The sequence below is a fragment of the Melanostigma gelatinosum genome (genome assembly GCF_949748355.1).
Source record: "Melanostigma gelatinosum genome assembly, chromosome: 10".
NCBI lineage: Eukaryota > Metazoa > Chordata > Actinopteri > Perciformes > Zoarcidae > Melanostigma > Melanostigma gelatinosum.
The window spans coordinates 20834671-20860683 of record NC_136643.1 but is presented as its reverse complement, the minus strand read 5'-3'; the positions used below and the strand labels follow the sequence as shown (position 1 = coordinate 20860683).

The window sequence follows — 26013 nt, the reverse complement described above, 5'->3', positions numbered from 1 at the left end:
AAATGAGCTCACATGCATTTATGAATATTTGTGTCCCGATCAGTAAACATTAATGCAGAGAGGAAAAACACAACAATAAAGGCGTCCACAGGAGAGAGCTGACATTAAATCTTATATTTATTTGTTTAAATCCATGAACGCACATGAACCTATTAGCGCCTCTCGCCATATCATATCCTCAAGGTCCCATGATTCTATACAGCTTTTAGATTCCCGACTGAGTTCTGTTCGCCCTCCTAACCCAGCCTCTCTCTCCTCACTCAGGCTTGCCTTGGCAGATCAATAGCACAGCGTGAAGTTAGGTTTTAATTGAGCTGTCTGGAAGGGTGGGATATGCTTTAATGAGGCCAGGTCCTGTTTTCATCCTGACCTTTGAGGCTCTGCCCTACAGGTGTCCATCCTCTAACTTAAAAAGGAATATATGGACTTGTAGGGCGCCAGAGGTGTCAGGTCTCACCAAGCTTCTCTGCAGAGCTTGACATTTTCACCATCTAATGTGCCCATAGATTCTTTTATTTCTTCCCAGCTAATACACAGTATTTGGTGTACCTATCACCAGTGCTACCCTCTAGCGTGATGAACAGGATGTTCTGTGGTCACGTATAAATGATATATAATATAATGGTATCTGAACTACATAATCAACACCAAGCACTGCTCACCAGTGCAACCTTATCTGCTGTTTTTCAGGCAATTATCTCGTAGCTTGATCTCCTTGAAGCTGCTGTGAATTCAACTTTGGCCTTTGGAGCAGTTACCTACTTACACTGCAGACGTGGAGGACCATTAGCATTCATTTATAATCATCAGGCCACCTGACAAATGCATTGTCCACTGGTTTGTTGCTCTAACCATCACCTGAGATGGTTAGAGTAGCAATATGACTATGACTATCTATATGACTATGACTAAGGTGTGATATACCGTATGATTTCATCTTTCACAGCCGGTGCAGACTTGACGTGATAATGGATAGCACTTCAGACATATGACTAATGTCCGGAAGTCTGGAGGGCTGATATTCATGTTCAGGAAAAGCCATTTTATGCACACTTAATTAGCTTTCTTCAGCTGCAACAAAATGTTGAACTTTACACACGTAATACTGTGCATCTACTGAGCAGATGTTTATTAACATTGCTGTCATACATGCTCTCAAGGAAATAAACCCTTTTAGTTGATGGACTTACCTTTTTTTAAAAGTCAGCTATATATGTATTGTTCATATGAAAATCCAGCTTACATTATGCGAGTGTAAAGGGTGTAAATGTGAAACTAGAGCACATTAAAAAATCACACACTAGAGTTGTGATGATTCATGGAAATGATTATAGCCAATAACTGGATATTTTTTTAAATATATAAATATTGCTCAAAAAGAAGAGAGAGGGGTGATGTCGCTTCAGCAGGCCCCATGACATCACAGGTGTAACATTTAACATTGTATTGGAAAAGGCCGGTTTTCTGTAAATGCCAGGTTCACGTCTGTATTCAGACTCTAGATTTGAGGGGAAATTGCCCCCCCCCCACCACCATATTATGAGAAGGTGACCCAGTGCCGTGGGTTACTGAGGTTACATCAAAGCAGTCCGCATTTGGAAAGCCACATAACAAAACAGGCTAAATCCAGCTGGAGCACATCTAGAGGAAAACTGAGTGTGTTTGCCCCGTAGGGACTGCCTCCGTGAATAACTGTCATCCGGATGTGACCAGACAAGACAAGGGATGGTGTCACTGGGAGGATACCACAACAGAGTGGAATGGCATGAATCGCATGTTATTTTTCCCCAGAGCCTGTTAATCTATACATATGAACGTCTATCATCTTGATTACGCCATCGGCCTCTATAATAGCTGCACCAGCCTTGATTACAGGATAACACACTGAGGAATTGGACTAGATTTGGATACGCATTAGATGCAATGGGTAGTATTTGTGTCATTTGTTGCGTATCAGCAATTCACAATGTCTTTATTTTTTTTACGATATGAAATCTGTTCTCAGGTTGAGCAGCTCATTTTTTTAATGGTAAATCAAACCCTGTAGCACCACCATCTGAGTGGCAACTATTTATCCGTGATGGCAGTAATATTCCTGCACATCTTGTTTTATGATAAGTGAAACATTACTTTCCCTAACTGCTGCTGTATCAGACAGGATTTGTAACACACAAATCGTGAAAACTATTTTTTTACAGTAGGGACCATAAGCACATTAGTTGACTGCAATGAGAGCGTCACATTAGTTTAACTATGCGTCTAACGTGTGCGTTAGAGGGAGAAACGCAAAATGTATTATCATGAGGCTAATATAATTGAGAATATAAAAAACTGAACTCTAAATGATGCACTCCCCTCATTTCATCATGATTTACATCTCATACCTTTTGCTGCTTGGATGGTTTGATATGAATGCTCATTTAAAATGGTGGAAACTGCCTTCGTAGCAAACGGCTGATAACGGATCAGATCTAACATCGGTCCATGTTGCAGCATGGAGTCATATGCAGACGCATGAGCATGGTGAGCAGCATTGATGCCCTCCTGTAAACAGCTTTGGGGTATAGTTGAGTGTTAGTATAATTCCAAACACTAACTAGAGTCCGTCTTGTTCACTATGTGGGAAGACAGATGTCACAGTGCCCCCTTAATGTTACATTCTGAACTGCTTGTGTCTACGTATGCGTGTCCATGCATATTGCTGTACTGCAGTATTTTTGTGATTACACATCGTTCAGAGTAACACATGTTTTACTGCAAACCACTACAGTTCATCCACATCCTCTCGTTTCTCTTGTAGCTTATAAATCCGGTCTGAAAAACAGAAAATACTAAACCCAGCGCCTTTTCTACCCGTGAAAGCAGCAGCTTCAATCCTTCAGTGTTATACTGACAGCTGCATCGATTACATTTGAAGCACATCTGGCCAGTCGGATGCATGAGAGAAGCATGACTGGACAACACGTTTAAAACAGAACTGGAGTAGACAGCCTGTTAGTCCGTTTTATTTTCATTTCAGATCAACAAAAACAAAAACAAATTGGCACTCAGTGCACAAACTGCTGGCCAGCTCCCTTCTGGGCTGATGACTGAGAATAAAAAAAAAAAAAAAAATACTGGAGGACAGAATACTAGAGGCGTGATCACCTGGGCAACACAGTCAGAGCATGTCATTGGTTCTTATAACGCAAGAGCGTAAAGCCGACTGGAAATACTTATTGACCGGCATCTTGTTTTTTGTTCTTGAGAAGTTGTGTCCACAAACTCTCAGACGTCATCACTGACAGTGTGAGACAGCAGAACTAAACTTTGGGGAACTCGTAGCCAATCCATCAAACTGTTGATAATGAGAGTGTGAATGTACGTGTGTGTGTGTATATATGCGAGTGTGTGTTCAGAAGTACATGTCCTGGAAGAGGTTTTGTCCCATTTCAATGTAGGCCTCCTTCTCCTGCGCAGACATTTGCTCCACTAGCGCCGGCCTCTGGCCGACCTCTCGGTAGGAGAACTGCCTGCCTCCGACCATCACCATTGGCTCATCCCCCACCTCCTCAAACTCGTCGTCGTCCTCCTCCTCCTCCTCGGCCCGATGCTGAGCAGCTGCGGCGGCGGGGGGAACTGCGGGAGAGTCGTCCTCTGATTCGCTGGTGTCGCTCTCCGAGTCGCTGGCGTTGGCTTTGCCTTTGGAGGAGGAGGACCCCTTGGTAGCAGCGCTTGCTCCGCCTCCACCTGTAGCAGCCGCACCTCTCTTCTCGTGGATGAGCAGGGCGCGCATCACTTCCTCGTTCTCATCTGCCTGACCTATTCCGTGACCTGCTGCTTCGTCCTGGGCTACGGGTGCAACGTCTCCACCTGGGAAAACAAAAACAATTGCTCATTCAGATTAGAAATATATTCACTCGTTCTTGTTAATTCTTCTGGAACTTTTAGAACATTACGAAACATTGCTAAGTATTTCTAAATTTGTGCCTGGAAAAAACCTCGTCAGTTCATCAACTCTTTGTTTTCATTTCACAACAAACTCAAGCTCGTCCTCATTGCAGCTTTAGCGTACTTTACGTCATCTCCGGATGTCATGTCTGTTTCCAACATCATCATCACAGACAGATCCACAGAGACCACACAGGATATTCAGAAGGCATCATTTTTGCAATTTCCACAGAATAGATTTTATTAATGAGAGTCTTGCTCAGCCATGCACTAATCAGGCCCCTGATTATCTCAATTACGTAAGCAATTACGGTTCAGTGGGAGTCTGGCCGGGAGAGCAATTCTTCATACTTCAACTCACGAAATTGAAAGTGATTTATGTACAAGCAAAGACTTCTGCCATCAGATTAGTGTGAAATCTACATATTGACTGGTTAGTGCTTGACGTGTGTTTTCGTAAGAACCTCTCACTTACTGTTGTTGATGATGTCGGGCTCGCTGTAAGCACCCTGCACGGTGCTCTGGGTCAACCAGACGGGCCTCTCCTTCGGTGCCTTGCCTTCCTTGGCCTTCTTCAGCTGGTCTTCCTGCTCCTCCATGCTGATAACCACATTCTGGGTGTACATGTCAGCGTAAGACGAGCCTTTGTTCGACCAGGCTTCACGGTGTGGGCCCAAGTGCGCTCCGGCTGCTGCAGCAGCACGTTCGCGGCTAGAGGAAAGATTCAGCAAACAGCCTTTAAACTGACAAACTATCATGTTTAAACATGAAACATTGAGTGTTCTCAAGCTAAATGTTACATTCCTGTGTAACAGACTTGAATTCCCTCGTTGCACAAACAGTGATTAAGTTGAACTAACATCAGTGAGGCCATTAATGCAGTTGACAGAGGTGAACATCCCATTTGTTGTCAGTGAAAATGCTGACTCGTGAAGACTGGCTGACTGAGGGGAGTAAGTATTTAGTAAGCCGAGTGTGATGTTTGTCAGACGCTGACCTCTGTTTGAGGGCAGGGATCTCAGCGGGCTCCGGCTCCAGCAGATCCTGAGACAAGTTAACGTCTTCGGTCTCGCGCAGCAGCGCATAGATGGGTTCGATCTGCTCATTGAAGCGCGCCACCATCGTCCTGCCGTCAGTGCAGACAGACGCGTCCTCCTCTACCTCCGTCTGGCAGAAGGTGCAGCGAAATGTACCTGTGGGTGGAGACAGATGTATAAGTTTACAACAACGGGGGATGTTCTGCTTACTTACCTGACCACAACCTTGGGACATGCCTGAAGGGCACTGCTTTTCATTTCAGCCCAAAGCCGCAGGCTGTAAACCAACTTTGCAAAAAAAACTACTTGCAGAAATTTAGCATAGTTGGGAATGTGCTGCGGTTTCCGTCAGTAAAAATGAACACACTTGCATGACTCTAGATACAGATAAACGGATAATCATGAGCACTTCCTCACTGAGCCGTTGCCCTTTAATCTTTAGATGTACTGTATACGTCGGTTATTGAGGTTAAAGGTGTGCAACAATATACCACCACTATATTTGCTGTGATTTGAGGGTTTTATGCGGACTACTGCACGTCCACTATTGTGATTGACGAAGCAATCCTGCGATACCTCACTTCTACTTAACATACAGCTAATAGGTGTACTTCTACTCAAAACAACAATGCCTTGCTGTTAATGACCCGTCTCTTCAGGACCTCCTTCCTACCAGTAAGAGAGGAGCATGTTCGACCATCTGCTTCTCTGGCTGATTTCAGTTTCAATGAATGGGAAATTAATATATGAGTGAGTGAGTGAGTGAGTGAGTGATACTACATGTCAGGTGGAATTAGTAAAGAAGAAGCCACCGGTCTCTCAGACTACCACTGTGTGAGCTCCAGGTAATCTTTCTGTCTGCCTCCGTCAGGGTGCAGGGTTACTGCCTCCGCAGCCACATTTGATACCAGTTGAGATATGTTGAAACAAGAGACAAGTGCAAAGGGATTTGGCAAGATGCCGGGAAGATGCTGACGGCTCCAAAACAGCAGCATGAAGCGGGGAATGAGAAGCTATCAAATGTATCATCCAGTGTGGTGTCATTGGGCTATTTATTTCCATAAACTAGTTTTGTGTTGCATTTTGGGGCTAAATGTTTACAACTCATCCCTGAAAATGTGACTATGCCCACATGCTTCTGTTTTTATTCTAAAAGAACCAGTCTTACAACCAGACCCTCTAACATAATCAGGAGATGTGTTATTTGAATCAACTGGATAACTTAAATTCAACAGAGAAAGCACTGGAAGACTTAAGTAAGTTGGTCAAGTCTTAGTTATGTCAATCGACTTATGAATTCAGAAGCATGTGTGAGTCTACGTCTACCGTTAATGGTTATTCAGCTTCATCTTCCCTTTGCATTCTGCATGTCCACACCCACACTCTGCCTAAGATGACTTGCTGGTTGCTTCTCTTACTCACTCGTCAAACACAGCATAATGGTGATAAGTGGGTGATGTGATGTCTACTTAGAAGCACGGTTCTGGACTGCTGCCAGCCCGTATTGAGGCAGGGCGAGAATCAGAGTACGATTGTGCTTCAGGCCTTTTGCTTGTGATAGGAAGTCATTTCAAATACGCTTAAAAGACAATTTGGAAACATTTAATTTTACCGAAGACAACCTAACCTAGAAAACATTTAAATGTAACCAAAACTCATCTAATCAAAAGATTTGCCCGGTATTCAATTCCTCAGTTTAATTTGGGGTAAATAGCCACACTAGCAAATATATGGCCTAGATTACTTATCACGTACTGATCGGGTGACATAGCCACACTGAATCTCATGTTCTTCTATTTTCTACATCTTTTATTTTTGCTGGTAGCAAGAAGCCACAACCTGCAATGGGCTTCATCCCCAGGACCACAGATGGCTTTAGATGCTCAGTCTCCTCCCCTGTCATAAACCTCGTCTTGTGCAAGTGATGTTGGTGTCGCCGGGTCTTTGAGAGCACATCTGAGTGTTCTTTTAATCATCTACGATTGATTTTTCTTTCGAAGCACATACAACTGCAGTGGTAGTGTGGTCATGAGAGAGCAGTAAATGTCTTCTACAGAGACGGCCTCATTATCAGGCAGCACTGAAATTGAACGGCGTTGGTCATAAAAAACAACTAATAGATCAGCGTTTTTCAACCTTTTTTGAGCCGCGGTACATTTTTGCCACAAAATGACACATTGTAGCATAATACAGCATGTATGCTGACAATTTAATGACGAGTCCCTCAATGTTTAGATGAACACAAAGCTGATATCCTGGCAGAAACTGAAGAAAGGCAACACGAAGCGCTTCCTCAACAGCTCTCAGTCGCTCTCTGTTTTTAGTTTTTTATAGCAGTCATGCTTGAAAAGCTCATCTCACACTAGGCTTTTCATCCAGGTTAGAATGTTGTCCAGGGCCCAGTTCAGAGTCTGCATTTCTCCATCGCTGTCCGTCTTAAATTAACACGGTCATTATTGCTCTACCTGCTGCCACCCACTGGCATGGAAGAGTATTGGATTACTTAGCTCTGGTGTGGTTGAAAATCACTGTGGTGGATAATTTGATTGTTTACCTGTCATTGGTTCAAACAGCTGATTGGCCTCCAGATCCGTGAAGGTGGAGAAGCAGCAGGGGCACCGGAAGGAGGCTCGGTTGGTGGAGTCTCGCTCATCCGTCTCGATGCGCCGTCGCATATGATCCAATTTATACTTCACCACGTTGACCAAGACTCTAAAACAAAAAGCAGGTCTGTAAAGCTTTATAGCATTCAAGATGCTGGCATGGGCTGATAAAAGAAAAGCACACAGTCTCACACACAACTCTCCCCAGTCTTTAAAAGACAATGTTTACTCTATATAAAACAGAAATGATAATAACCACCTGTAGTTGATGAAGTAGTAGTTGTGCCGTGTTGTCTTGCCATCGTGGGCCGTTTCCACTCTCATGCGACACTTCACAAACTTGTCTGCCTTCAGGGTGTTGAGTACTGATCGCAGTTGTTTACGATCAAACTTGAGCAGCTCCAGCATGTCCTCCTCTCGTACACAAGGGTTGCGAATGAGCACATCCAGGGCCAAGGCGTGTTCCACGCCATAGAAACCCCGTACGACCTGCTTGGCTAGCCGCTTCAGTGCTGCAGGAACCTCAGTCAGTACCTCTGGTTCTATCATCTTGTGCTGGAGAGAGAGATAGAGAGAGAGAGATGAGAACTGTTGAGCGATTCTGAAGGGACGACAAACATTATAGAAGGACATCAGAAAGTGGAAGAATTGAGCCTAAATCCGCTTTAACTTAGGTTACCGTCAGACAACTCAAACAAAGATATATCACAGTGACTAATGCAGCAAGTTAGCAGCGACCATAACTACTAGTAAGGATATTATATTTAGCTGTTAACGTTTAAGCACTTTACGGCTATCTTTTCATTGAGCGGACCAGCTCGCATATGATGCCGTATGCTAACTTTAGCTAAACTCAACGTTGCAGCCAACATGTAGCTAGCGTTAGTTAACACTAACCCTGGCCGATAACTTACTCTTTAACGGTGTGTTCTACCAATACGACAAAAGCCACCGCTTCCTCAGGTCATCGCCGACTTTGTCTCTAACAAACACAGCTTAAGCTCACTAGAAACATTTGTACTTCTGAATGTTTAAACTGCTTCAGGTTAGCTAGCATGCTTCATGATTTACTTGAGAAGTCAACCCCGGAAATAATACCATAACAAAGGCGTATCAGTTGCACGGAATAGCCAATAGGAGCAAAGGATTGTTGATCGACATACATTTTGACGAATGGCTCTGCTTCTTCCTTATTTTCTTGGCAACCAATCAGATTAGACAAATAATGTTTGTGGGCGGAGTTTCCACTATTATCTTCCGGGACGCCGCTGTCACAAATACAAGAATGGCTTCTCTTGACAGGGTAAAAGTACTAGTCTTAGGAGATTCCGGTAGGTTTCATACCATTCGGGCTCTAACGTGAACTTGAATGCATATTTGTAAATATATATATATACGTTTGTTCTGGGTAAATATCACCCGGGTTACAACCCTTGTAATCTTAAAAGTATGTAGTAGTGTAGTAGTTACTCTGTAAACCTGCATACGCAGCTTCATGGTCGAGTCTACTGTTGAATTAGGAGTAAAGGTGGACCGGAAAATGCCGAATTGTGACAGATATTTACTGATCGTGCTTTGATAGAAACTGAGGATATGTTACACTGACCTGTTTTTACAATGGAGGCGTGTGTCGAGCAAACCACGTCTTTATTGTCTTGCAATCAGCAGTAGTAACTATGACATCAAGACTGAAAGCCAAAGAATATGATCTACATGGAAAAAAACGTCATTGCATGAGTTTATACTGATCCATTCACCCACATTATCTTTTGCAGGGGTGGGCAAGTCCTCCTTGGTCCATCTGCTGTGCCAGAATCAGGTGTTAGGAAATCCATCATGGACTGTTGGTTGCTCTGTGGATGTTCGGGTAAGCAGGTTGAACACCTGATTTACAAAGTTTGATTAAGATAAGGTCTAAAATGATGCTGCGGGTATCTTTTTCTGACGTACAATATTTGCTTCTGAATTGTTGTGGAGTAGAAGGATGAAGTCGCAAAAAATACTTAATACGAGTACCTGAACATTGTATTTAACTACAGTATTTGAGTAAATGCATTTCGTTACTTTCCTCCACCGATGATTCAAAACACTCATGTCAGATAGAAATTAGCAGAGCAGTCACATGTTACAGATGCTCAGAGGACAAAATAATCGAAGGTTTAAAATAACTATTCAACTCCAGGTCCAGGACTATAAGGAGGGAACCCCGGAAGAGAAAACCTACTACATTGAACTCTGGGATGTCGGAGGATCTCTTGGCAGTGCCAGCAGTATCAAAAGCACCAGAGCTGTCTTTTACAATTCAGTTAATGGTAAAGACGATTTTATATGATTATTTAAGGAAATCTGGAATCGTTAAGGTTGCTGATATTTAGTTGTGTCATATTCTTCTCTTTTCTTTTCCCAGGAATTATGTTGGTACACGATTTAACAAATAAGAAATCGTCTCAGAATCTCTACCGCTGGTCACTAGAAGCTTTAAACAAGGATTCTTCTCCAACAGGAGTTATCGTCTCAAATGGGTGAGCAGATGTGTGATGTATTGTTTGTTTTCATGGGGTGTAACATATATATATATATATATATATATATATATATATATATATATATATACATATATATTACATTGTGAGTTTAAATGTTGGATCCTGAGGTCACGTTGTTTCCTCCCTGCAGTGACTACGACAGAGAGCAGTTTGCTGAGAACTCGGTGCCTTTGCTGCTGATTGGCACCAAGTTTGACCAGATCGCAGAGACCAAACGCAATGAAGTTCTCACACGGACGACCTTCCTGTCTGAAGACTTCAATGCAGAGGAGATCAATCTCGTAGGTCATCTTTTTAATTCCTACAGGCTCTGATCTTAAGCCCATTTTAAATGTAATCGGTAGCATTACTGGCTTCATCTATGTGTTAAAATATCATTCAAACATAGGTCTCTGTTTCAGAAATGTTCCATAAAACCATTGTTTGACGATAACAAGACCATGATGAATAAAGCTGCAATGCTTCGGTGGTATTTTGGCGTCTGATACACAAACGAGAGCACAAAGCTGCTTCTCGTTCTCACCACAGTGGCAGCACTGCTGGATAATAGAGCTGAGTCGGACATTATTCACTCATTCAATCTTTATCAGGATTGTTTATTTTGTTTTTTTATGTAAAGAAAAACATACGGCATCAGAGCAATTTGAAAGAAGCTACAATCACAAACACACTGTACACACGCAGTTGTAAGATTTCCCCTGAGAAAGAAAAGACTCAACTTCTCTCAGGTTTGTGGCTGAAGTGCTGTTTCGTTTTCTCAGGACTGCACCAACCCGAGATACCTCGCTGCAGGCACCTCCAATGCAGTGAAGCTCAGCAGGTTCTTTGACAAGGTGAGGAACCCACAGTTCTGGGTGTATATGTGTATATGTATACGATTCCTTTTTGTTGGTAAATTGAATTTCAACATGAATATTACAACATTTCAAACAACTTTGACTTTGTCAAGTAGGCATAGTTACTTTAAAGGGTATTATTTCTTTAATCGATTAACATACTTAAACAGTAATCCTAATCGTGTGGCATGATGTATGATGTAAAGATACTTGATAAGAAAATAAAAGTAGGAAGAAAATGATGTAATTTCCTTTCTTCTTCTTTTGTACCCAGTGGGTAACTTCTAACATTCGTCTTTTTAGCGCAAAGTTGCCTGTTTCAATGTACATATGTGAGTTCTGTATTTAAAAAGCCTCTCAGCCTCTCAATCGCAATCTCCTTAACAGGTAATAGAGAAGCGATATTTCACAAGAGACCCGACTCAGGTGAGTTTTACATTTCCAGTCTTCAATTCTGTGTCAGTGACAGGAATTCAGTTTGTGGCTGTTCCTTTTCAAAACCGCACGTCTCTCTCACTTTCTCTGCAGACGGCGGGTTTCACCGACAGAAAACGGTTCAACTTCAAAAGTTTGCACTTTGACTGACAATAGCTGTGGTCTGTGGTGTAGTTTGGAGGCAATGCCTCTGGGCTGTAACACCACAAGTAAACTATCACACTGATGTACTTTCCCCCCCACCGCCCCCCCCCCCCCCCCCACTCCACCACCGCTAATCTCACATTTGTCATCTGTTGGGATGTTTGTTCATGAATTATAATAATTTGATTCGATTAAATATTATGAGTAACTAATCGAATGATGAAGATACATGCAAAAGATGCAAGATGCAAAATGCAGTTAAGCACAAAAATGAAGAAACAAGCTTGATAGTAAGATGATTTATTTTAAAAGGTAAGAGGCACATGCTGTATATGAACAGTGAGAATTTGTGTTCAATCACCAAGTTTTTCATTCCAATTAATTTGTCAGTTGTCATTTTTTTTCACAGGCAAAACATTTGTTTCATGAATTGTTATTCAAAACCAAGACCATTGATTCACCAGATGTTTGCCATGTTGTTCAATAAGCAAGTGAGGAAAGGACAATGATCGTGGCCTCAGAGCCGTGGCTCATGCAACATTCCCCAATCCCTTCATCACTTTCTGAATCCACGGGAGAAAGAACTTGACTTTAGTGAAGACGTGGGGATATTTGGGATTATTGCAATCATCTTTCAGGGTAAAAGCCGTTATACCCTGAGGCTTACTGTTGCAGATAAGTGGTCCCCCGGAATCCCCCTAAGAAAAAGACAACAGACAGAGTTGATTGAAAAAAACCATTGCACTTGTTTTGATGAAGAAAATAAAACATGTTTCTCCATGTTTTCAGCATTATTGATGTATTTTGATGTGTATAATGGTCGGTTACTTATTTGCTGTCCTGCTACTGTTAGATTACCTGGCAAACCCCTCCCATCGTTTTGTCCATTTTGGTGCAGATCATGTGCTCAGAATTGAAGTATTCTTTCCATATACTTTTGCACTCAAAGCTGAATTGTATTTTATCCGTGGCCTCCCTCAGCACATTTGAGGTCGGCTTATTGGCACCGGTTCTGCCCCAGCCGGCAACGTTGCAGTTGATGTTGGCTGGGATTTTCCCGTCTTTCTTAGGCAGTCCGATGGTCTTCACATACCTCGTCAGACTGGCATTGTTTTTTAGCTGTGAAAGAGAACAATGTATTTCATGAAAACAGTTGAACCATCTGTCACACATTCTGATGTCCTGCTGAAGCATGTTGAGCAGTTCATCACCCACATCCTTCAGTGCAAATGTGTGAAACCCCCATGTGCAGCATGAACGCCGTACAAGACGTGGCAAAAAAAATGAACCTGAGATGATGGCATCAACTACAGTGCACAAGATACTTTATCGAGACTTTCTTTTACACACACAAGTTTTGATGTGATCTTTTAGACAGTTTTCGTTTACCTTCAGCAACATGATGTCATTATCGTATTCTCCAGTGAATTTCGGATGTTTATGGTACTCGGCCACTTCGATCCGTTGCTGACTTTTCTCTTTCTTGCTTATGTCATGTGCTCCAAGTACCACCGTCATTGTGCGAGGTCTGACAAACAAGGGCACAATTAATGTCAAAATATTTAGTTACTGTATACTCAATAATGATACTTAGCACTTGACACTTTAAAAACGTTTATGATAAAGTACAATGTCTTAGAAATACGAATTACTACAATATGTAAAAAGTGTCCCCTGACAGCAAATTTCATTATGTCTTTTTCTCAACATTAAACTTAAAATAAAAAAACAACAACATTAAAAGTAATAACCAACGCATCTTTGTAAATAGCAAGTATGCAGCGACGGGAATAAAACACTTTAAATGCTAATAATTAGTACCCATGAACTTGTTAATTGATTGTGACATTTTCTTCATATGAAACTCACTGTTTGCAGTGTGCTGCCGTTAAAACAAAGTCCTCCCGGATGAGCATTCCGCCGCATGAATGTTGGCCCTCAAACTGGAGTGATGCCATGTAGGGCCTGGAATGAGGCTTTGCGACCTTCCCTCCCACTATGCCACTCTCAGAGGCCCCTTACATGGAGAGAGAAGGTAAATTAACACACAGATTACAAAACACAAACAAATCATTGTTTCTTATTATTACAGAAAGAAAGAAGCTAAATTCAAGACTTTGTTTTCACTTCACAAACAATAAAAAGGCTTCTTAAAGATCATCTATGATCCCTAAAAACGGCTGTTGTTATACAGTCACGTCTCCACCGGCAATAAAGAAATTTCGTCTCATCTTACCCGTGAGGGAGAGCAGCTGCAAGAACATGACAACGCAGTACGTGTGGATCATGGTTGTTGTGCAGAAGTAGAAGATGAACAGTGTGGCTGAAGTGCCCCCCTTGCCATCATTTGTAGTCAACGTTCCAACTCCCACTACGGAAACGTTGTGGGCAGGTGTCACTGTTGCACAGAAGAAATGAGATCACACCTTTTTTTCTTCTGACTGCAGCATGAGACCACTTAATAAAACTCGATAAAACTGCCAACTTGTCGCTCATACATTGTTGTCAATTCATCAACGATTTCAATGTGAAGCGCTCTACTGAATTCAACTCTGTATGCGTCCTTGTGCCTTGACAAAAGAAGAATGAATCACAAAACAAAAAGACATCTGTAGAAAGTTTGAATGAACTAAGCTGTGACCAGGAGTTTAGGTCCTGTGTGCTGGTACCATCTGTATTTCCAGCCCCAAAAATCAGAAAGGTCCATATTTACTGTGTGCAATCACAAATGTGCTCCCTTCTTATTTCATCATGGGCTACATCTCCTCTAAAGGAAGAGCGTTAAGGCAGAGGTAATGGCCGAGTGGAAACTGTGTGTTAAGGCTATACAGTAAACCACAATGTGCACAAAGGTAGTCACACCTCACACACTCAACTTCACACACACATAATGCTCTCTACTTTCTATCGCGTGTGTATTTTCTCGGCCCAAATTCATTTGAATCGTGTTTTAAAAACAGACATGCATGTCAGAATGTGTGAGTGAAGCTCACTGGTTTTAAATTCCGTGTTAAGAGAGGCTATAAACAATAGTAATAATGTTTTGGAGCACTTTACTGATGCTGATAAGACAAGCACTTATCTGCTGGAGGTGTTTTTGCAGGACTACGTTGTCCTCAGATACTTTGTGGATTTCTGAACCTGCATGTGATATCTGGGGGTACATTAGAAGTCCATTTAAGCAGCTAATATTCGTCCTCAATTTCTTTTTGTTTTTACTGCAGAAAACACCAGAGCATGTTGTGGTGTACTTGGTCGCACTCTTGGTCTGGGGATGTTGATAAACGCGGTGTGATTAACCCTTCACACATGCCTTTTTGATAAGTTATCATGACTTGAGTCTTATTATTCAACACATGAAACCAAAATGTTTGTTGGTATGACTTATTACTTACTGACCGCTAGATGGAGCTGTAGGCATTTTGTCTGTATAAAATGCACATGAGAGAAAATCACATACCTTCCTTCTGGCACTGTAACATGTTGTTGTATGAGGAATGGCATTCCCTTCCTATCACAACCATCACAACTGCCAGTGTTGTGTGTAAAGCGATACTATCTGCCAGCTACGATGGCAGGTCAGTGAATACACTTGTATTGTGAAGTTGAAGAGCTTTGCCATTGCCATTGCTTATTGCTAAGTCTTATGGAGAACAACTTTTGTCTATCAGCATCTCAACTGACTTTTAAAATTTTTTTTTTTGAATTATAGTCAGCAGCATGTAGAAAACAAGTCATTCAAAGTTTCCATTGTGGTGCTGCTGCATTGTCTTTTCAGGAACATGCGGCAGCATGACACAGATTGCAGCTCAGGACATTGTGCCCTAACCCTACAATGAAGAGATTAGCAACTATTTCTGGATTGTGCACTTTTATTTAAGGTTATCTGAGTTCTGGCCTGAATGGGCCGATGCTAACGTGATACTGGAACAGATGGTAGTTGAACAGGGTCGATGGCAATCCTCACCTTTTTGTTTACTCCACAGAAGTGCATACAAGGTACTCTCGCATGTCGTTTGAATAGGCGGAGCTGAAACAGGCTTTGATGTTTCCAGCATTAATCTGATGTCAGACCAGCAATTGAACCATGGAGGACATCAGGTTCTTCATTTCAACAGCTTTAAACTCAGATTTTTATGTCACGTAAATGACACTTAATATGTCAGTGTTGTTTATTTTATAGAGGCCAGAGGATTATCCTCTGAAAATATTTGAATTAATTCTTGTATTTTATGTAGAGTGGTTAAAAGTAAATAAACTTGAAGGATTTTACATGGGATTGCTTGTCATGACAACAGAGCCAATAAAGTCAAAAATCAGTCAGACTCATCACAAGTCTCAACACTATAGCCTGAAACATTCACCAAAATAGTTTGTGAAGCCTTTATTAAATTGACAATAAAATGAATCATTACATACAGATAATCTCAGTGTTTGAGCCCATTGGTGAATGTCTTCACGCTCAGTTGTGGGAAAGTGGCAGAAATATTTATATAGTATGTTCATCATTAATACATTTGATTATTCATTCAATTTAGCTTTCCTACAATTGATAAATTGATTTATTTTCAGGCAAGATTCTCTGTTCACGTAGCAGAATACATTTGCATTAACACAAGTAAAATAAGATTAGGCAACACCCCTAAACTGACATTGTTTATTATGGAACATGAACAATGGCAAATTAATTGTACTTCATGCACGGACCTTCAGCAACCATTTGGGTTTTTTTTCGTGCTTAGCTATTTTTCAAAAAATAATAAAGACTAACATAAGAAGATGTTAAAATTGAAAGTGGCAATGGTGACGTGTCTGGTATGTACTGTGTACAAGTCACAGATTTTATTATATTTTCAAGAAAAAGGAGATTCACCCAAAATGACACCCTCAGGCCAAATTTCACAATTTATGTACGGTATCTTTATCTTTCATATTTTGCTCCAATAGAGCCATGCATATCAAAGCTGACTTTAAACTGTTTTGTTTGATGGTGTGTGATGACAATCTCCGGGAAACACTTATTCGTGCCTCTGAATGCATTCTGAAAGTAGGTTTAATGGGGACATTCTTCTTGTTTCGGACAACAAACACCACTCTCTGATGGAGAACAGGTAAATGAAATAAAACCAAAATCCAAGATGACACATCATTTCTCTCTGGCTCACAGACTGCAGATTCTGCTCACTTTGAAAGTGCCTTTTTTGCTTCTCTAGGCAGAAGCCACACAATACATCCACACCTGCATCAAAAAGGTGGAGTGAGTGTGGAGATAAGACATTTACATTCATGTTAATGAAAGAAACAATTTTTATAGGATAAGATAATTGGCTTTTAGATGACGTATGATGACAGAGCTTTGGTTGACAGCGAACTAAAAGCAGCCTGACGGTCTCACATGCAACTGACTGAGAGGTCACAAACGTGTCTCTTTGTAACACTCTTTGTGTGAATAATTGTTAAGCCCCATATTCTGCGTGTTGTTAGCTTGCTAGCAGGCTAATTCAGCAAATCAATGTACGAATTAAGCAATTAGCTGCTGTTGTTAGCGATATGTCAGTAAATTATTCCACCCACTCAATAACCAAAGTTAACTCCTGCAGCCTGTAAAACCGTTTCCCCCACAACTGGTTGAGAAACTTCAAAGTAAAGTCGTGTCTAGTTATTCAAATTGCCCAAAATCACAACAGTCTAAAGTGTATATTTTCCAAAATAGATTTTTTTGTGTAGCCTGTTATAAAAAAGTATTACAGATAAAATCATCGAAACAATTACACCGCCCACACACACACAAACACAAACCTCCACTTTTCATTTCATTACAGAACCTATGGAACAAATGTTACTCTCTCTTTCTCTTTGGCATCCCCTTTCTGAAACACATGCGGGTGCAGAGCAAGCAGCATTTGACCGTCACCCACACAACAGTGACGAGAATGATGAAAAACAAGCCGAAGACATCCAGGCTGTGGTACTGAATCCAGTTTAAGTCATGTGCAGCTATCCTTAAATGTGCAGCTCCTTTGTGTCTTATGACGAACTCGGTCCAGAAGACAGCCAGGTCCAGAGGCTCAACAGGACGGTCCAAGTGTATCTGAGACAGCGTCTCCATCTTCTCTTTGTAACTGGGGAAAAGTGATACTTTGAGTTAATGGGATGATCTCCAGGTCTGTTCATCAAACGGTCGACCATATATCCTCACAGACGAAAGTACAACTATTTCCTAAAACACGACTGAAACTTAAAATAAGATGCAACACCTTTATGCAAATAAACAAGATAGCTCACCTTCGAACAACAACAGAAGAAGCAAATTGGTAACCCTTTTAACGACTACAAGCATTATGGAGCAACTTTTTTCTATGGGTGGGCTCCCATTTTGATTATCTTGTGCATGCGCACAAAGACACTGTATGAACACATGCCCGCAGGTCACATGGTGCACATTTGTTCGTCTTTGTTTAGTTTGTAGCATGAGTGTGGATGTACAAGCATGGTTTCATGCAAGGCATCAACAAACATAGAAAGCAAACATGGGTGTACAAATGTAACTTCTTGATCACATTTTTGAAAAATAGGCTTGGCAAATGTGTCATGAGGAAGGAACACATTTGTTAAATCTACAGAGTGCAGACAATGCGTTCTACACACATAACTTTTGTTTTTCCCATGAACGAGAACACTTCACAGGTACCTTGAAGAGTGCAGATAACAAACAGAGGAGTGCGGGAGAAGCACTCCCTGTATATGCCTACACAATCCAGATAAGACGTCGAAGGCCAAGTATGTGATAACGCCTGTGTGGGTTAACACACTTCTCAGAGCTCACAGATGTGTTTTGTTGAGTTACACTGAATGCTTTTTCTTTCACAGTGAGTTTCATGATTTACATGAGTGACTATTGTCTTTAATTGACGTGTACTTGTCTTACCTTTTGTCGTGGATGATTCTATTAAGTGCAGCCAATAGGGTTTCAGTGGTCATATCATACATTGTGAGTTCCTCTGCAACACCTCGGGACACCATGCGATGGACGTTGTCCCCCTGTTCCCCAAACAGTGGAAACATCAACATGGGTACAGCATTGCAGATACTCTCATAGATACCATGGGTACCTCCGTGAGTGATGAAGGCTTTGGCTTTGGGATGGGCTGAGGAGCACAGAAACGATTTTAGGTCCAGTCCAAAAGGCAGGTAATGTTTAACATATATCAATTAGTTTACATACACGATGGCATGTTTTAACACATAACACTGTCTGTGTTAAAAGTAAACACACCTAGGAGATCTTTCTGAGGTAACCACTTCATAAGTCTCACGTTCTTGGGTACATCTTCTGATAAGACTCCGGTGTATCTCCAAACAACCTGAAACAGAAATAATACATGTTTTGATGGTGCCAACCACTGCAGCACTTTTCATTCATAGACTAATGCAGGTCATTGGATTGAATCTCAGCAAAGTGATTTAATCTGTAATGGTTATTGTTACCCTTTGAGGAATTTGCCGAAAGGCATCAATGAACTGTTTGGCCTTCGGCTCGGGCATGTTGGACACCAAAGAGCCCAGGGTAAAGACGATAAAGCCGTCGTCTCCTGAGCCATTCACAAACTCCTCCAAGTCCTGCAGGGGGGGTTGGAAAAGACACAAAAAATATTTTTTTAAACGTGTTAAGTAAGATCTGGTGACCAAAAGCTGCTGTGATGCATTACTTTGAAGTATATTGAAAGGAATGAACTCATTCAACATTGTATGCAGCACCAATTAAATATTAGAAGCATAATCTTGACTGTGCGTATTTCAACCGACCCTTTGTCTTTGCTTGAGTATTTGATTGCTGTTAACATAACAGGGCCCCTCACTTCTTTTCTTAGCTTCTTTTCTTTTCTTAATCTATAAATCAGCTTTCCCTTGCTCACATTCCACACACTGAATCTTTCATAAGAGCAGACAAACCCGTTCTTTCACAATGCAGTGAGCCAATTGTTGGGCAATTATAATAAACAGCCGAAATCTTTACTGTATTTTCAGCAACTGGTAGTACGAACTTATGTTTTTTGTTTTTTTTCTGGTTTTCACTGTCATTTTCATTACATAACCGTCTAAGGGTTTTGCTTTTGCCTGACTCAACACAGAGCATGTATACAATGTGCCTTAAGTGAATCCAGATGTGATCTGTCATACATTCTCTGAATACTCACCGCTGGCAGAGGAGCGCTCTGTTCACAATTGATCCCTCCAATAAAAACCATGTTTGGCAGGAGAGGTTTGGGCCATTCGAAAGCAAAGTCATATCTGAGAAGCCAGATCGCGCCATTACTAATAATGTCCTTGTAGGTCAGGTTGTCTCCTAGGTACCTGCTGACCAGTTCGTCAAAGTTGTAGTACATCATTTTGCACAGGTAGGACTCCACAATGGACATCATCATGTTTTTGACTCTCTGTGGGAAGGTCATGATGTCTGTATTACCAGAGGAGTGCACAGGAACGTAGGAAGGAGGAGCGGGGCACTGGTTAGCCCTTGTATCCAGCTGACATGGAAGTCCGCGCAGGAAATAAACCGCCGGAATGGAAAAGATGTGAGCCAGGATGGAGCCGCAGGGAAGGAAGGGGTCTGTAAGCACAAGATCGAAGCCCTCTCCCTTCAGTTGACTCATTAGAGGCTGGTTGTTCAGCAAACTCTCGCAGCCTTTCCCCTGCATCAATGTAAAGTTAAGCAAACGCTGTATGTCGATGAACATATCTGTGATGGCTGGTGGCTTGAGGAAAAGTCCCTCCTGCAGCTGGTCGTACATTTCAGCCAGAGCAGCTTTGGTGTAGGACACTTGGTAGATCTCAGTCTTGTAGCTGTCTGAGCCCTGGATCAACAGGCTAGTTTCAGGCACCAGCACAACAGCCTCATGGCCCCTTTGGCTAAGCTCCTTCACCAGTATCTTCATGCTAAGCCAGTGACTCCCATCCACAGGCATAACCAGCACCTTCCCCCCTTGAACGGGACCCAGACAGAGGCAGCACAGCCAGGCCACCAGCCCCAGTGCAGGAAACCACTCCCCGCTGCTCATTGCCTCCTTTCTGTTGTGCAAGCCTGCTCCTTGTAAGAGCTCGTGGCAGCTGTTGTTAAGAGGTATGGCTTTATCTGTGTGTGTGTCTGTGTGTGTGTTTCAGTTCAACAGGAAGTTGCGTTTGCAGGCGGACTTTTATATAACCACAGGAAGCCAGAGGCAGTGATATTCCCAGTAGACTTTGCCTGCTCAGAGTTTGACCCCGGATAATCATTCTCTTGTGGGACTTTGCTTATTTTCTTTTCACCTCCTGTTCTTCCTCTCATGTCTTTGTGTGTTCATCATTCAACATATTTACAAGTGACATAGTGCACCTTTTAACTTTTATATTGTAAGTTGTGTTTTGTTGTTATAGCATGTGAAGTAGTGCAGTCCAACCATTCTAGAACCAATTTATCCCAAAAATGAAACATGTTAACAGAAATAAGTTCAGAGTCTTTTGTTTAGAGGAGTAAAATTGATTACCTTCATTCTATTTACCTTAACTGCAATTTCTCTTTTTATTCTTATGTAATTTCACCAGCAGCGGACTTAAACGTTCATTGAGACTTGCAAGTCACAGTGGCTGTGCAAGTTTGGAGGTCTTACTGCCTGTCGAGAGGTGCAAAGTCCTGTTTACTTTGGCTGCAACTTCTGTTCTCTCCCTGGAAAACACAGATGTGCGTGCCTAACAATAATCGGCCATGAACTCTTTTTTTCACACACTCCCTTCACACGCACATATATATCTTCAACCAAAGTTAAAAGACAGATGGCGTGCGAAGCCAGTTGTAATAGGAAACCAACACCCTCCTCTTTGGAGAGGGAGGGGGGGGGGTGATGACATGTAAACAACAATGTAATTCTTGGGTGAAAGCCAGTTCTTATTTTCATTGTTTTGAAAATAATGATATAAGCTACATTCACGGTGGTGGTGGAGAAACAGACAGAGTCGCCAGCCTGTGCCTGTCCTGCTTCTGACAATTTTAAAATATGCATTTATATGCACAGTCTATGACTATTTCACCCGCCTTCAAGTCTGGCTGTTCAGAGAAAGTATATCACTACACCACGTTTGCCTGATGTGCTTGGACTGTACAAACTAGTAGAAATGAGTTCGTTTTAATCATATTGCTGAATGAGTACTTCCAAAGGGCTTCAGAGGCTTGTAAAACTTGCATGAACTCGCACGCTCATTAATCACAAGCCTCACCCTGGCTGCTGTTGGACCCAGTGCTCAGTTTTTTTATTAAAAAGCAAGACCACAACGGAGATGGACGTTCTGAATGCAGGAACAATTAAGCGCTTCCATAATCAAAATTGTGTGAGTGAAGTGAATGAGTCTGTGGTAGCTGTACTTTCACACTAAACATGCACAATCCTTAACCTTTATTCTCTTCCGTCTCTCAGGTATTGGTACCTCCTTTCTTCTATCCAGACATGGAATCTGTGACATTTCGGTTTTCATCTCTGGTTTAATTAAAGACCAACATGAGCGCTGATAGGAGACTGGCCTTGATTATATTCACAACCTGTAAATCCCCTGCAGCTGGCTCCATATTCATACCATGAGAAACATGAATTTAAGTTCACAATGTTGGCCGAGTGACTGTCGTCTGATAATTATAAGTTGCAAATCATCACATTCTGATGCTCCCAAACTGTCACCCACTGACTTTGACCCCTTGGGGTAACTTTTTAACGCACTGGGACGGTCACAGTTGTCAATTTCAAGAAAAACACTTGCTTAGGTTTAAGCGCCACAACCAATTAGTAAGGCTTAGAAACAAAAATCATGGTTGGGCTTAAGATAAGTACGTTAACTCAGTAAAATAAAAAAAAAAACATCACACAAGTACTGAAAACACGTCCCAGACATCACTAACGTAGCTTCAAAATAACTCGACAACACACTGAGACGTGAACACTGGTCTCAAACTTTGGTCACCTGGTTGAAAGTCGGCACTCCATGGTAGTTACTCGGGAGCCCGGTGCTTGCATACGCGCATACCCACGAGAAAATATGTTGGTTTTACAAGTGGAACGTATGCCTCATTTTGTCTGGGACGCAAAATACAGTTTCGGCTAAATGTTTTGAAGAATCCTGTAATTTCTGATCATGTCTGCCGAGGAAAAGTGCATTGAGGATCCATTTCTCACTCAGCAGCATTATCGTCTCCGTGTCTTTCTGCCAGACATGGGGCAGCTTGACAGCAGAGAAATCGAATATTTTTTTTCTGACTTTAGCGCCATCACTTTCTATTCGCCCCGTGATTGTCGAGAGTATTTTCACAAATGGCACATGCGGCCAATATAGCTCGACTCCAGTTTTTTGTGTGTCCCCCCCCTCCCAAGAGTAACAGTTCTGACATTAAAAAAGGGCTGCATTTGGGTTGACATGTAGTTTGCTATACAACATGAAAGATGCTTGTGTCATGTTGCAATGCTGACAACCGCAGACAGGAACGTTATAACACATGTTGTAATACAGCAAAGTGCAATTTGACCTCATCATTTTGACCAATTGAGCCATTCTGCACTTTATTCTGCTGACACTGCAGCTGATGTGCCGCAGGGGAGTGTTATTGATGCTCTGGTACTGTGTGCGGGGTCAGTTTGCCAGTTTTGGAGAAAGGCTTTTTATATGGCCACGTTAATTTCCATTGTCATGTTGTATTGGTGTCACGGCGGAGGATGCCACCATTGGGCATCACTCCTGAAAGCCTATGACTTACTCATGTAAGTGATAGCGTAGTAGCTCAACAGCGGAGGCTGCAGTCCTCTATCACTGGTAGTATAGATATATCAGATTGGTCACCCTGATTTAATCAGAAGGCCTTTGTCCTGCTACCCATTGTGTTGAGATTGGCTGTGTGTATTTTAAAAGATGCACTGTTTCAACTTGTCATGTCATCACTATGTGACAGTTCTCATGTAATTAACACGTTCAGCTTCAAACAACTTATTAGCATGTATAGCTCAGACAGGATGTCATAAAAGTGGATCAAAGCTTCACACAAATCAAATTCTAACATGCTCATGAAACCTAAGAATCCAGTTATAAAATGTGCAAGTATGAGAACATGCTGACAACCTGATGAAATGTGTCACTTTGGAAAATAAAAAGACGTTATTGATGAGTTAGCAGCCAAGCTGCTACCTGTCAATTATATCTGGCAGCACAACTAAATAAAAAACATAATTCATTTCAGATCAATACAAACTGATTTTTGGGGTTTTGTCTTTTTTACTTGCACAATTTGTATGGGTTGCGTTCATATGTTGAGCATTTTATGTATTTTCATTTACAGTACAATTTTAATTAACAGGTTCAAACAACAGAAACATCTGACTTCCAAAGTGCTTTGAAGACATACAAAAAGAAAAGAAAGAGCCTTTCATGAGAAACTCTCGCACTGATTTAGTTTTGAAGCTACTGCAAACTATTAAAGTGATTGTACTATTCAACCAGATGGTGGTGCCAAAGCCATCAAAGTGCCTCTAACTGGATGTTTTCTGTTGGTTTACCATCGATCCAGGGGAAATCTTCCTGTCGTTTAATTCCACGAAACATGAAATCACCAAACTCTGCACCAGCTAGCTACTAGCAAGCTCTACTGTATGTTCTCATCACTTAAAGCTTAGTTGACCAGTCCTAACTCTGACACATTTGTGTGAAGGTTTCCTGGAGACAACCAAACTTCAACTTTCACCGATGTCTCCAGAGGGCAATTGGTTTCAAGCATATCCAGTCACTGCATCATATCAATCTTTAACGCGGTGTTATCCAGTTCATGAAAATGAATGGGAGTCTGGTATCAGTGGTCAATGTTCAGTACAGTTGGGATTATTCCATTATGTCACGTATGAGACTGTGTGCACCTAACTCACCAAGTGATTTACAAATATCATATTCATGTCAACTGAGTAGATTGTGGTGTTTGTAGTTTGCAGATGGTGCGGTATTTACTTTGTAGAAGGAAAACAAAGAAATAAGCACTGTGCACTCCCTCGCGTTCTTTCTCCTCCTGCTTTTACTCAAACAAGTCAGATTAAATGTGGGCAAAGCTCGAATGAGATTTTGTTGAGATTCCAGTTTGGAACACAAGTCTTAGATCAGCACAAGAGTCAATCTACTAAAATGATCTGCTTCGGATGCCCTGCATGTATTTCTACCTTCATTAAATGACAAATGAAAGTACGTCTGAGCGGATCATTTAAAAATGCATAGAACAAAGTATCCGGGCTTTAAAATGCATGTTTTTGTCTCATTGCAAAGAATATTTCATCTCAAACTCCTTTATTGTGCATGCAAACATACCCCTACTCTACGTGGTAAACAAACAAAACAATACTCTGAAGTATTGCGTATCAGGACAACTGTATTCGGTACTGAAACCTGCAATTCAAACTAAAGATTTTAGATTTGTTTGTGATGTTTTAATTGTACCCTATAACTTTTCCCACATCAAGGGTGGCACTGCAATAAATCAAAACTCTATTGTGGGGATCAGAAAAAGAAAAAAAAGCCAGTAAGGACCTTTACACTGAACTGATACTGCCCCAGTGCTGCAATCAGCAACATTTTGATCTTCTTGTGTTTTATTGTCTCACCTTTATATTTGGCCTATATTGACTCATTGCCTCTAACACACATCTACAACCCCTGGAGTTTGTTTTTGCCACAAAGCCATTAAAGCTGACATGTTGAGAAAGGTTACAATGATTAGTCTTGCAAACGCTCAGAGCAGAATATATAAATCTGATCATTTAGACTGCAGAACATAACCTGAAGGTTTGTGAACTGATTTACCATTTTATCTGCACACTGCAAAACTGCTGCTGCAAAGACGTCGTTGTAAAGTGAGGTGTTTGTCTGTAACCACGTGGTGGTGCCAAAGTGACACGGATCCCTAAATTCCAGTCTTGTCCACAGTAGAAACATGGTATTGCCTTTGTACCGCCATCAGCATAACGTTTGACCTTTTGCTGTCTGCACTGCGTGATCAGGAATGCTGCATCAGCCACTTCTCGAGTGAAATAAGATCACTCGCCATTATGTTTTTCCCTTGCATCATTCAAACAGCCCTGTCGATATGATTGTGTTTGCAAGTTGGAAATTCGTATTGTGTACATTAAAACTCATAACAAACGAAAAAAAATAAGTTTTGTATGGATTCTGAAGACGGTCAAGAGCATTTCCAGACGTACACCGCAGCCATGGCTACGTTCTGTACTCTAATGTGACTTTCCACTCATCACTAACAAATACAACACCGTGAACAACTACCAGGGAAGCGAGATTACACGTCTAAGCGTTTAAAGGGTTAAAACGTGAACGTGTCGCTGTACAAAACCTGATATCAGTAACATCAAGCCTCGTACTTGTCTCCTGGACGGAGAGAGTGAGACTTCTGAAGGTAGATCTTTGGTCTGACTCTCTG

General features: G+C 41.6%; 4 protein-coding genes across 4 annotated transcripts; 1 reads left to right on the top strand and 3 right to left on the bottom strand.

Annotated features, from left to right (window-relative positions):
* Positions 1-2965: 2965 nt before the first annotated feature.
* On the bottom strand, positions 2966-8642 carry gtf2e1 (general transcription factor IIE, polypeptide 1, alpha). Its single transcript, XM_079277063.1, has 6 exons — positions 8485-8642; positions 7830-8125; positions 7522-7679; positions 4928-5123; positions 4406-4641; positions 2966-3852 (listed from the first exon to the last, which is right to left on the bottom strand). The coding sequence occupies exons 2-6, from the start codon at positions 8117-8119 to the stop codon at positions 3395-3397; spliced, it is 1338 nt and encodes a 445-aa protein (XP_079133189.1). The 5' UTR covers positions 8120-8125; positions 8485-8642; the 3' UTR covers positions 2966-3394.
* A 200-nt stretch (positions 8643-8842) lies between these two features.
* On the top strand, positions 8843-11615 carry rabl3 (RAB, member of RAS oncogene family-like 3). The gene is made up of 8 exons (XM_079277342.1): positions 8843-8901; positions 9346-9437; positions 9753-9882; positions 9978-10092; positions 10247-10397; positions 10878-10949; positions 11340-11378; positions 11481-11615. The coding sequence occupies exons 1-8, from the start codon at positions 8856-8858 to the stop codon at positions 11535-11537; spliced, it is 702 nt and encodes a 233-aa protein (XP_079133468.1). The 5' UTR covers positions 8843-8855; the 3' UTR covers positions 11538-11615.
* A 446-nt stretch (positions 11616-12061) lies between these two features.
* Positions 12062-13835, bottom strand: LOC306783627 (granzyme B(G,H)-like; the record flags this gene model as incomplete). The annotated part of the gene is made up of 5 exons (XM_079277341.1): positions 13768-13835; positions 13401-13548; positions 12921-13059; positions 12390-12650; positions 12062-12229 (listed from the first exon to the last, which is right to left on the bottom strand). Exons 1-5 carry the CDS (start codon positions 13817-13819, stop codon positions 12062-12064), a joined length of 768 nt encoding a protein of 255 aa, XP_079133467.1. The 5' UTR covers positions 13820-13835.
* Positions 13836-15906: 2071 nt separating this feature from the next.
* LOC306783626 (UDP-glucuronosyltransferase-like) lies at positions 15907-20668 on the bottom strand. Its single transcript, XM_079277340.1, has 5 exons — positions 19730-20668; positions 19020-19151; positions 18808-18895; positions 18460-18679; positions 15907-17653 (listed from the first exon to the last, which is right to left on the bottom strand). The coding sequence occupies exons 1-5, from the start codon at positions 20588-20590 to the stop codon at positions 17371-17373; spliced, it is 1584 nt and encodes a 527-aa protein (XP_079133466.1). The 5' UTR covers positions 20591-20668; the 3' UTR covers positions 15907-17370.
* Between the last annotated feature and the right edge of the window lie 5345 nt (positions 20669-26013).

Bases quoted from the DNA above. Each gene is read 5' to 3' on its own strand.
- gtf2e1 (XM_079277063.1), bottom strand. From the start codon at position 8,119: ATGATAGAACCAGAGGTACTGACTGAGGTTCCTGCAGCACTGAAGCGG. The intron at 7,680-7,829 runs GTGGTTATTATC...TTTTTGTTTTAG, and splicing joins TACTACTTCATCAACTACAG to AGTCTTGGTCAACGTGGTGA. The intron at 4,642-4,927 runs GTCAGCGTCTGA...TCTTTCCTCTAG, and splicing joins ATCCCTGCCCTCAAACAGAG to CCGCGAACGTGCTGCTGCAG.
- LOC306783626 (XM_079277340.1), bottom strand. From the start codon at position 20,590: ATGAGCAGCGGGGAGTGGTTTCCTGCACTGGGGCTGGTGGCCTGGCTG. The intron at 18,680-18,807 runs GTGTGTTTACTT...TGTGCTCCTCAG, and splicing joins ACCTCAGAAAGATCTCCTAG to CCCATCCCAAAGCCAAAGCC. The intron at 17,654-18,459 runs GTAAGACAAGTA...ACTTTTCCCCAG, and splicing joins AGAATCATCCACGACAAAAG to TTACAAAGAGAAGATGGAGA.
- rabl3 (XM_079277342.1), top strand. From the start codon at position 8,856: ATGGCTTCTCTTGACAGGGTAAAAGTACTAGTCTTAGGAGATTCCG. The intron at 9,438-9,752 runs GTAAGCAGGTTG...ATTCAACTCCAG, and splicing joins GTTGCTCTGTGGATGTTCGG to GTCCAGGACTATAAGGAGGG. The intron at 11,379-11,480 runs GTGAGTTTTACA...CTTTCTCTGCAG, and splicing joins TCACAAGAGACCCGACTCAG to ACGGCGGGTTTCACCGACAG.